This window comes from Falco cherrug, chromosome 7 (genome assembly GCF_023634085.1).
Source record: "Falco cherrug isolate bFalChe1 chromosome 7, bFalChe1.pri, whole genome shotgun sequence".
Taxonomy (NCBI): domain Eukaryota; kingdom Metazoa; phylum Chordata; class Aves; order Falconiformes; family Falconidae; genus Falco; species Falco cherrug.
The window spans coordinates 18536332-18548491 of NC_073703.1; the positions used below are offsets into that span (position 1 = coordinate 18536332).

Below are 12160 nucleotides of genomic sequence, written 5' to 3' on the forward strand. Positions count from 1 at the left end.
GCTGTTTTACTACTGGCAGGCATTTATAGCACACTCGCTGAAGTAGTCCTCGGCTGAGTTAATGTAGTGCTGTTTTCAGCTCGCTATCACTTTGCATCTTGCTGTTTCAGTTCATTCTGTGTTAAGAGTATTTAGGCTGCACAGCTGTTACACAGATAGATTTATTATGGAATACAATTCCTTGTGTGGTATTCAAAAGCTATATTAAGTTGTGAGCACATCACATTTAGGCAAGTGATTGCCAGAGAAAAATAATTATTTACTAAATACCTATTAATGTTTGAATTGGTACAGAATGTGTCGAGGTTTTAAGTTTATGAAGTTAGGGAATACTTGTGGTTTACGATGCTTAGTGGGATTTTCTTGGTTGGGTTTCTTTTAACTCCGTAGTCCTTGGGCTTCAAGCCTGTTAAGTAGTGATTAGATAATTGAAATTTTTGTTGATGAAAACACTTGAAACTTACTAAAATAAAATAAAAACCCCAAACTCATTCCAAGTTATTAAAAGACTCAAATGCCATGTGAGTTTATCTGTGCAGATTTAAGATTTCTGTATATAACCAACTCAATTATTTTTAAATGTCCGTTGCTTTAGTTCACATCTGGTTGGAAGACAAAACCATGGGTTATAGAGCCACTGATACGTAACCTGGAGAAAAGTTCACCATGATGCTCCTTTGTAAGCAAGGCATGGATTTTGCTTCTAAAATGACAGCACATAACTTTTGAAACATGTCAGTTAGGAGGTATATGATAAAGGTGATCGAGGAGCTGGAGATTCACCGGAGCCTTGTGTAGGAAGCCCTGCTGCACAGCACGGGAAGTGTTGGGGTTGAGAAAACTGGCCAAAGTTGCTTTACTTCTCAGGAATACTTCATGAAAATAAAATGGGATCTGAAAAGGAAATAAATTTCTTTACCTTCCCAGCTGGTATGTCCGCGCACTGCCTTACAGCCATGTTTACACAAACCTGTGCAAATGAAACCATTCAGTGAGGATTTTGTCATTTAATAGTGTTTTTGCATACCACTCTCTTTCTTCCAGTTAATGTCGGGTACCATAGTGAGTTTCCTCATGTCTCCTTAATGCTGAGCACTAATGTTTCTGAATTTCCAGCTATAATAAAGGTACTATTGCCGTCTGTGCAGTGAGCACCGACTGAGACAAGACCCTCCTGAGAGAGGGTGGAGAGCATATGATCAGGCAGAGGGTATAACATACTCAACACCAAATCTTGTGGGATAAACCTGCAAGATATTTCAGGGCTGCCTTGGCTTTGTGTCACTGTATTTTTAAAGTTTGCATACTTATAAATACTGGTACTCCAGTAAGTTTGGTTTTCACAGTAACCTCCACATTTTTTAATACTCTTCTGTCAACCTGTAGAGAATCTGAATAATTAAGAAAGGTATTTGATAAGCTAAAACCTACCAAAGGCATTCTGCTTTGATATATTGGCTATGCGTTTGAAAGTCACTGGATGCCAGAGGCTGCCCATGCATTGATCAGACGTTGTGGATGGGACCTACCTGTTTGTTAATGTCGTCTTGTCAAACTTGATGTCACCCACCTTTCAAGTACTTGACTCAATTACTATATGAAGTAGCTGCTGAGTATTTTCTCTTTCTATTGATAAGGAAACACTACCTGTAACGTTTGCTTACAAGGCTTTAAATAGTGAGAGTAGCGTCATGCCTAGACGGGAGCAGCTGAAATGACAACAGGCAATTTGTAGTCAATACTCGTTCACTTTTCCATTGCACTGAGAGCAAAACCATCCTGTGATACTACCAGACAGTATGGTGCTGGGAAACCTTTGCGATGTAGTATCAGTGAAGCTTCAGGGGCTGTTGATGGAGTCCTTCCTCTTCTCTTCTGAGCAGTGCAACAGATGTGCTCTAGCGGTTTCCATACTCCTGCTATGCAAACGTGAAGATCATGCTGCTAGCACAGTGCTCCAGTCCTGCAAAAGGGGCAGCGGTGTGGTTCCACAGCACAGAACCAGGAACAGGGCTCGCGTGTGGGCTCAACGTGTGTGTCTGTAGTGTATGCCGTTTGGTTTTTGTTGTTGTTTAAAAACATGTTCCTTTAACATTGTCATGTTATTGCAGGATTGAGAGTCGTATCTAAGTGCTCGCACTGGAAATGTGTTTGGGAGATTATCTCTACCAAAGGCACCATCTTGTACTTGATCCTAGGTTGTTTTCCAAACCCTTCCTTGAGAAGCTTAGCCATTTGAACACAGGTTAAATGTTAATTTGCTTCAGCTCTAATTCTTGATAAACACTTAGGTAGTAGCATCAGGCAGCCTTAACTCAATCATTTCTTAAAACCAAATTTAGTATAGATTGGGCTATTCTAGTCAGCTTTTTTCCTTTAGTGTGAGCCTGCCAAACTTTTTGAGTGATGACATTTAAATAAGATGATTTTATGCATTCTTATCTAACAATTTCTTGCTTGCTACAGAAACCGTAATTTAAATCATAATTTTTCTAGTCTCTGTAATTGACTCTTGTACAAATACTTGTTTTAAAGCCTGCCTGGAATACTGCATACTTCAGTCGAAGTTGTTTATCATGTGGTATAAGGTTCTCATTTTCTGGAAAGAAAATGCTGAGTCTGGTTTAATATGAACAGCATGATTCATCCTACTTCATACAATTTTGCATGCTAGGTACTTTATTTGCTTGGTGCCCAATTGTTGTTAGAGGCAAATTGCTTCAGCAGAAAAATGTTAACTTTTTTCCTCCCTTTTTTACAGCAGAGCTGCCATTTTCTGAGCAAACTATTGTTGACTGGACTACCTGTAGTTATCAGGATGATAATCTTGCAGCGGTGTTGATGCAAGGATTCAGACTTCCTTTCTACTTACATAAAATGCACTTTTAAAATGAATAAACATACTTTAGTTTTTCCTCTTATGAAATGATGTTTAGGGTTTTTTGGTAATAGAGAAAATCAGGAAAAGCAAAGGAGGTCCTGTTCTAGAAGCGCAGTTGCGGTAGTGTAGAGCCATTAATCACTGAAATGGGAATGTGTAAGAAAGGCTATTTCTTCTTCTTATGACGACCGGATGACACATGCATTGTTTAGAAAAGGGAATGCCTACTTGGGGAAGGTGACATTCATTTTCAAATAGAAAGGTGTCATGGTTTATTAATGCCTGCTTTTGGATAAGGCTCTTGAGTGGTGTTACGGGGTGTTTCTTCATTCTAACTGTGCCCGTAACTAGGGCAGGCATGGGCACGTGGTGTTTTCTGTTACACATGTACTTGATGGCTGTCTGATTCTTGACATTGTTCAGCAGAGACTTCTATTTAAGATGATTTTTTTTTTTTTTAAAGCCTTGATTGATAAACTTCTGAGCCTTACTGGAGAACTTTCGCACTGAGTTTTAATATATTTAATATACAAATGTGCCAGCCTGGTGGCACAACCAACAAATGCAGCACCAATGTTTCTGGAATTGACAAATACATTGCTAATGTCTTGCGACCCCAGCTAGCGACATCAGAGGGCAGGCACCCTGCACGAGGCACTATACTCAGTATGTGCTACCCCCAGGCAAATCCTGCCTATGTGGCAAAAGAGTCTGTTTTGCTGCCTTGACCAGCTGTATTACTTGAGTTTTGTACCTGACTAGAATGTACATGAAACAAAAGGAATTTGAAGGATTTAAGGGATGAATGTCAAGAGCTGAATGATTCAGCCCTGGTTTAAGTTTGGTGTGGGTTTTCTTGTTCTGAATTGAAGTTTTTGTTCACTTTTCATGTGGTTTTGTTGGTTTTATTTTACTGCTTAGTGTATTCATCTCCCACGATGATACCAGCGATGTGTTAGTTTCAGGTAGGAAGGAGGAACTTCTAAAAGTGTCTCTATCTTTGCTCATTAATAATGGAAGTGAAGCTGGACCTTTTCCCTTTTCATTTAAACGTATTGATAGGGATGTTTTATAACAATAAACACATTGCAGTAGTTCTTTTTTGCTGATCAGTTATGTAAGGAATGGAATTAAGTATGTAATATGTTACAGTAGTGCTGTTTGTGTTAAACACTGGTGTATAAAAGCCTAGTTTCATTCATGCAACCTAATTTTTATGAATTTACTATGACGCTAACAGATTTTTCTGAATTGCATATATAAGGACAACTGATGCATATATCTAGTAGATTTTAAAAAGAACCTAATTTCAAATGTCTTTTCTTTTGTAGGAAAAACCTCAGATAGAGGTCCATTTCCATTGTATGGCAGAGATACGGGGTTACCGGGCTGTCAAGTAAGTATATTATGATTGAAAGCAAATGGAATAATCTGATTTAAAATCTAGTTTAAGTTACTTGAATGTGTCAGGCTACCAAACATAATAAACAAGAATGCATTCCACAATTTGCAGAGTAAATTTTCTGGGTTCTGTGTGGTCAAATTTCCTTGCACTTTCATACATCCATTTAGAGGAGGTACTTTTGCTGTGTGCAAGTGGAACTGGTTCTTTGGCTCATGAGCACGAAGCCTTGTGTTTTTAGTAAAAGGGGGATTGTTATTGGTCTGAACATATTGAGCAATGTGCTTTCAGTTGTGTGTATCGCATCTTTCCTACAGATGATAGTGAAATGAGTTTTTTTGCCCTTTGCAAGTTGTTCCTCTCTCCCAAGTCTGCAAACAGAATTGCAGTCCAGTACTGATTGTCCGTCGGGATTAGTCTGTGATACTTGGATTTTTCACATACAATTTGTCAAAAAATATCAGTAATTGCTGAATACAGTTCATTAGTTAACTGTTACTCCTAGTGGAGATCATGTGCATTTTTTAAGGAAAACAGTGTTACTAGGCTTTCCATTTTTAGCAGGTTATCCAGTGTGATACATCATTATTTTGTATGTTTGAGGATGTGTTTTTTTGTAGTTGAGAAAACTTTCTTTTATATCTCTAAATCTTCATTTTAGAGTGAAGATTAAGCATACTATCTTGATCATTGTTTAAAAGTCTGTTTTGAATGTGTAGAAAGTTTGAATGTTTGAAAAGTATAATTAGCATTTGATTACACTCAGTATTTGTTGACAAAGACTTTACATAACTAATATGTTTGGAATTCTAAAATTAGTTAAGCTTGTTTTCTGTAAAAGGAATCTTTATAAATTTCACTCTAAGTAGGCTATTTGCTTTGAATGGATATTTTCAGGAGCATCTTTGTTCTGAAGGATAAAACTTAGCATAAGGAGTTTGACATCTTGGTTTTGAGTCTCTTAGCTAGTAATTTGGGAAGTGTGAATGGGCAGCACCATGTGGCAATGCAGTCCTAGCATCGCTTCCCCTATTAAAAAAGGATCATTCTCACAGCCTTTACTACTTCTCTGCAACACAGATGTGTCGAACAAAGACCCATTTATAACTGTATGGGTGAGCTTTCAGTAACATTCTTACAAAAAGCAGTATACCTCTTTAAGTTCAAGTTACAGGCTTCACATTATTGCCAGTCTAGACAGTAGAACATTGTATTAGTGTTACTACTATTGTTCCAATAACTCTGTATGTACTGTATTTAAATATAATAACTCAAAATTTACATTAGTTTGGAAGCAAATTAATTTCCACGTTACTCTTTCATTAAGTTAATGTTCTGTATTGGAAAATGGGTTTATATTAACTTTGCATAAAATTCTGTTCTGTTTTGCAGTAATGAGTGTAATTTCTGTTGTTTGGCTTCTGAGGAAAATGCTTTTACATCTCCTAATTGTTTATATCTAATACCATTTAATATTTTTTTATATGTAGTTATTTTAAAGCCAAAATCTTAGAGATATTTGTTTCTATTAAGATCACTTCTAATTCTGTTTATTCCTTCAAAATGCTTCTTACTGTTCCCTCTCCTACAGTTTCTTCTTTTTAACACATTTTTAGCGTATGGGAAAAATATTATTGTAGGTAAATCTGTATTGGTTTTATATTCAGGATAGAAAATGATCATAAATTTAAATTGAATTAAAATTAAATTGAAAGTTTATGTGATAAGTTACAGTTTGTACTTTAATTTGGTCTTATCGGTTAAATCTGATAGTGTTTGAAATAACTTGTTAACTTGGAACGTGGTGGGATTTCTGAATCCTTTTAGGTTTTTATATTTTTCATAAATCCACGGCAGTGCCCGTAATACGGCTCTCGTTGTAGCTCCAATGTTTGAAAGCTATGATAGAGAAGAAGGTCAAAAGTGACCCTGAGAGAGGTCATTTTGACAATCCACATGAAGAATCAGCTGCATTGTCCCTGGCAGATGCTCATATAGTCAGTTCTTAAAAACCTCTAGAGATGGAGAAGACTGTGTGACCACACTGTGTTTTGTTTTCCATTACTTAAATGTACTTACTCTTCAAAAGTTTCCCAGATGCCTTATCTAAATATCATTGTAATTAAAGCATCTAACTCTTGCCTTACAGTGGACACAGAGAAGAATCTATATTCTTTGAAGTCTGTAGCGGCTGGAAATCCAGTAGATGATTAGGATGATAAGGAGTCCTTAGAAAAGATAAGACATAAAGGGAGTTAATTTTTTGGCGTTGGTGTGTATAGTGCAGAATGTAATGCAGGTCTGTTTTTAATAAAGGATATATAACAGGGTCTGTCTCAGGTTGAAATATTGGTAGAAAAGCTTATGCTCTGCTGTAGGTGCTCGCCAGTAGGTTCACAATTCTAGGGGATTTCCAGTGTTTTAAACTAGGTAAGGTACTTTATTTAAGGCCTTAGCATGATGGCAAAAATAAATTTCCTGGACCTTTCTGACAACACTTAATTTTTTGCTGTGTGATATTTGCCTTTTTCATAACAAATATCCAGTCTTTGCTAATGGTTTGATTGGTGATGGTCTAAAAATTTCCAGTACCTTCTTATTGTAAGGCTGGTCAGCTTGTCGTTCCTCAGCCTATATTTTTCAGTTCACAGGTTCCACATGCAAAAGTGTATTTATTTTTTTTTAACACATTACTTCTATCTTCTCGAAATTCATCAGTGTAATTTTGAATTCCAGGCTTGCATTGCATTTGTAGATCTTTCTGGGTTATTTGCTTTGTGAATTTAGTAAATGTGGTCTTCATTTTTCATCCAAGTCACTAATTAAGAGGTGGAATGATGCCCAAAGCAGATGCCTGCAAAGTCTCAGTTAATACATTCACCCAGCATTGATCATGAACTCCTAGCTACTGTTTTTTAAACACTTATCCTTTGTATTCAGCAGTAGTGTTGGTTGTCCTTGGTTCCTTAGTTCACCTGTGAAGTGTGAAAGTAGTAAAAGCCTTATTAAAACATCTCATATGCTGTCTGAGAAGGAAGCGAGATTGGGTTTATGTAGTTTATTCCAGCTAAATCCATACTACTTCTTTATTTTCTTCTGGAATTTGCAGTCTGCTTCTCCCAGTATTCTTCCAAAAAATGAAATTTAAATTCTTGAGGTATTACAAGGCACTGCTTTTGTTTTTCCCTGAAAGAAACAAACCAGCCCCGTTCTTTGTTAGGGTCTGCACTCCAAACTGTGAGTTTTCAAAGACAGTGGCTAAGGTTTCTGATAATTGCAAGAGCCAGTCCTCTGAGTATCGTATTGGTACAGATGACTTGAAAATACCTACCTTATCCAAATACTCCCCAACCTGTCACCAAAGTTCTTTCCATATGTCATTGGTGTAAATGGTATTAATAACCTGGTGTTGGCGTGTGATGAGTTTTAATTTTTACTGCTGTTAAGGTTACAGAGGGCTGGAATGAAAGTTTTCAAGACTGCTGTAAACAAAGACTCTTACTATCACTTCTCACCATTTACTGAGAATGGTCTAGGTGGTGATCTGTATGGACTGTTAGCTACCCACAGGCTTTATATTTACGCTGTAGGAGTTTTAAGGGTGGTTGATTTTCAATGTACCTTAAAAATCTAAGCAACGTAGGTAAGGAAATGTGATTCAGGTATAACGTTTAGCCATAAGAATGTAAATATGGCTAATTTATTAATATTGTACCAAAGAGGAAGTGCACACCTCCAGGTTTGATTTCCAGCAGGTGTTTTAAGGAAGCCAAAAAGGAGCATCCTGGAGTACAGCATGTAGCGCTGTGTTGTGCCTATTCATGTACATACCAGTGTTGAATAAGGTCGTTGCGTTTGTCTTAAGCTGTGGGTTTTATGTGTTAATAAGGTTAATGGTGTGTGTTTGTGTGTTCTTTCTAGTGCTTTGCAGTCAAGTTCTGAATCATCTTCCTTTTTTGGCTTTCTTAGTACTTCATACTCTTTCTCCTTCTGACAGGTCTTCGCTATATTCCGTACCTTTCCAACTCTTACTGCCTTTTTTTCCACTCTCTGATGTTTTACAGAGTATATAGAGTCTGAGTGGATGGGTAGCATGAGAAACGGAGACTTATACAGAGCTGGCTTAGATGAATGTCAAAAACTTTTACCTGGACAAAGAATTGACAGATTTTAGAAGAAATGTACAAACTGCATTTGGCTATCAGGATGAAATGTGAGGCTACGTGGCTTGACACAGTGTCTCTATTTGTGTCTTTGATTTGGAGGAGCGGAGGCTGGTTGTGATATTTGTGTGGGATTCCACCATTCCTGTTAGCTGTGTAATTGCAGATTTGGGAAGGGCATCTTCTCACAAATCTTAAAATGGCTATAGATCAAGTTTTCAGAAAGCTTCTTGTAATAAGTTTTCTTTACACTTGTGTAATTTAATACTGAAAATTGTAATTTGTGTGAAAGAAATGAGATTAGACTTCAGATATTGAATGCATGGCTCCCATTTCCAGTATCATCAGAAGGGTACCCAGCTGTCGCTGCACATTGCGTTGACAGGTCTGAGCTCTAAGAAAGCCAGGAATCTGCACGATTTTCCAAGTGAAATCGAGATAAATGTGCAGTACATGTGTAGCTGTTAGACTAATTCTTCTAATTGTTTCTGTGGGTCTTCACAGAAGCTAACTTTATCCCCTTGAGCCTGTAAGTGCCCTGGCTTAATTGGCAGAGGGAGGGGGGGATGCTGCTTTAGCCCAACGGTGCCTGTGCTCATGTGCCTGGCAAAGTCTGTCTCTCCCCACTGGCGTCACTAGGCTGAAGATAGTAAATTATTTGTGACTATCCCCTTAATGTCCTGGTTTAATTCTAAACAATCATGCATGAAAAATAGACATCATGGATTTTTTGACGTGTGGAGATAACACATTTGCCCACCCTTCATAATAATTTCAAGTCCGCGTACTATCCCATGTGTGAGAAAGGAGATAAAATCAAGTGCTAAATGTAATGGATGTTAGGCAAGAACTGAAGAGGCATTCACCAGTTTGTTTAAAGTGTAACCTGTCTATAAAGAGACGTATCTTTATTTTTCTAGCTGTCTATATATTCTATAAGATGATGGGACATTTTAAATATTATAAAACCCATTTAGAAAAAGGTTTGATAAATCTGTAGAATACATGAATGCTGGAAGGGGCTATGGATTATATTTCCTAAATAGTTTTAGAAAAAGGTTTCATAAATCTGTAGAATACATGAATGCTGGATGGAAGGAGCTATGGATTATATTTCCTAAATACATTTCACTTAGTCTATGTAAAATTATATGTATTATACTGCATAAAATATACTACTCTATATAGCATGATGTATATAATGATGTTATATATTTCATGCAGTATGAAATAGATTGTGCTGCAGAGAAGGCATATGAAAAATTTCTATGATACTGTCTATGATACATAGAATTTATTTGGTAGTGGCAGATGGATTTTAAACTCATTTCTGCTGCTATTTTTATATAAGTTTTGTGCATATTGGTAATAAATAAGGCTGCTTCAGAATCTTTGTTTTCTGGAGGAAGAAAAAAAAAAATTCAACAGAAAGCTGGTCCGCCAGTGTTTCCAGTAATCTTGCTACACCATTTTCCCTTCAATAGCCATCAGCTCTGCTATTGCTGTGAAGCTAATGTGAGGTGACTCATTTAGCAGCATATTATTGCATCATTGCAACATGATGCAAGGCACATCAGGCATTATTAAATTAGCCTGAATTTTGCAGTATGACAGTAACATTTTATGCACATTAGCACCATACTTAGTGCTCCTTATGGGAATATACTTCAAGTAAACATCTTAAGACGTCATTTCAGCCAACTTTTCAGGATTTACCAATTTCTTCTTTATTCTGGGGAAAAAAAATGTGTTTCATTGGAATATTAAGGCAGATGAGTGGATTTGTGGATCTTCAGAGCATGCTTTGTTTCTTGAATTACTTTTAATGGATGGTCTTACTTGGGCAGTACTTTGGAGAAAAAATCAGCTGACTTGTCACTTGATGGTTCAAGTAGGTTGGAACAAACTCATCCATCTTTCTTCCACCTTTGGAGTGATTCAATGTAGAAACACTTTCCTCATCTGGGTTCCAGGCAAAGCAAGCTAGATTTCTATACGTCTGACTCACATGTGCTGAAAAATATTACGAGTTAATTACGTTATAGGTATTGAGCAACTGGATTTCATACTATTGGCTTTTTAGCAAAAAAACTTGTGACCTTTCTTTATTGACTTAAGAACAACTGTCTTCACGATTTAATATGGAACTTCAAAGGATTGCATCTTGTTGTCTGCAAATTTAGCAATGTATTAAAGAATAAATTTACAAGCATGAAAAACTGTATTTATTAGCTGTTATATCCTTCACAGAGTAAAAAGTTTGTGTTATTTTTGTGCAAAAAAAAAATTTGTTACTTCTTAAGAAACACACTATAAGAACTTTGAAATAAACCCCAAAAATGCCTTTAGCACCAATTTCTTGGGCAATTTAACAGATGATCACTTTGGCAAAATAAACGTTTGCAAGTGTATGTTACTTTGCCTTTGCATAGTCAGTAATTTGCCTCTTTCAAATTTAAAAATACTTTAAAGCACTTTGAGCAAAATGCAAATCTAAAGAACAATCCTGCAATGCTGGAGAAAGCAGAATCTTGGAGCACACTAACAGCTATCTCACAGGCTGAAGAAGTGTAATAAAAGTAGAACTTGAGAAATTTGAGTCATCTAGGGAGAACAGAAAAGCTCGCTCACATTGTGCACAGGCAAAAATGGCAACTTTTTTGTGTTAGCTGGCAAGGTGGTGAGGAATATGCAAGCAAGAGTGAAAATAAGTATCCCTAGTAGTAGGATGTAGGTACCAGCTTGCTGCATAGAGAAAAATTAATAGAACTGAATAGCACCAACTTTGAAGTATTTTAAATCTGTTTATAAACAGTGTAATTCTGAGATGTGTATATAGTGCAATGGAGAAGATTAACTGATTTTATTTTCTTAGTAAAGCATCAGGTGACACTAAACAGCTGGAAGAATAAGCATACAGACAAAAATGTGTTAGGAGGCAAGAGTGTATAAAAACGTATGTGGGATGCGGAAATGAGATTTACTGACAAAAATGGAAAAGCAAAGAAGAGTATGAAAAAATGTAATTTGAAATACATGTTTTGTAAGAATGAAAGCTGGAAGTGGCAAAAGCAAAAGACACAAGTGACTGTGAAGGGACAGTGTTTTAGCAGTATCTGACAGCTGAGGCATTACTTAAAATGTGCGCATCAAAGAAGAAAAAGGTATTTGTAGCACATCACGTTTTAAAACAGGGTGGTTCTTTACATGCAGATGAAGGCTCCAAACAAGTCTTTTTCAATCTTGCAGGTATAGCCCCCAAACAGCAGCATGGCAGCACGTCTTTGCAGTTGCTCCTAGGATGCTTTGCTAAGTTTTTAACTATTCAGCATTTTAATACCAGACCACTACTAACGTGATTTACTGTGGCATTATATGCCGGAGTACTGAGCACTCTATGTCTTGCTGGAAGATGAAAGAAGTAATGGACAACTGTGTAGAACAAATATGTACGAGGTGTTTTTCTTTGCAGGGCCAGTAACTACTTAGTAGTAAGGGTAAGCTTACGTATGCCTGAAGTGTGCGTATGCCAGCCCTCTCACACACATTCAGAGTTCTGCAGTTTTCATTTCTTCCTGTAGGATTTCTGTTCATATCCTGAAACTTTTTAAATCGTTTGTCTCTAAGACCTTCTATCCATTCTTGGTTTCCTTGAGAGCAATAATTAAAACAGTTTTTCTGTGTTGAGGGTGTGCCATCTGCTCCTATGATACT

At 36.9% G+C, this 12160-nt stretch overlaps 1 protein-coding gene across 10 annotated transcripts in view; it reads left to right on the forward strand.

Moving 5' to 3' along the window:
* The window catches only part of TCF12 (transcription factor 12), a 173895-nt gene that overhangs the window by 96404 nt on the left and 65331 nt on the right, over positions 1-12160 (forward strand). For all 10 annotated transcript variants that reach the window (XM_055715645.1, XM_055715642.1, XM_055715648.1 and 7 more), the window contains exon 7: positions 4213-4277. In XM_055715645.1, coding sequence (XP_055571620.1) covers positions 4213-4277 — 65 coding nt within the window. The remainder of the gene's footprint in view (positions 1-4212; positions 4278-12160) is intronic.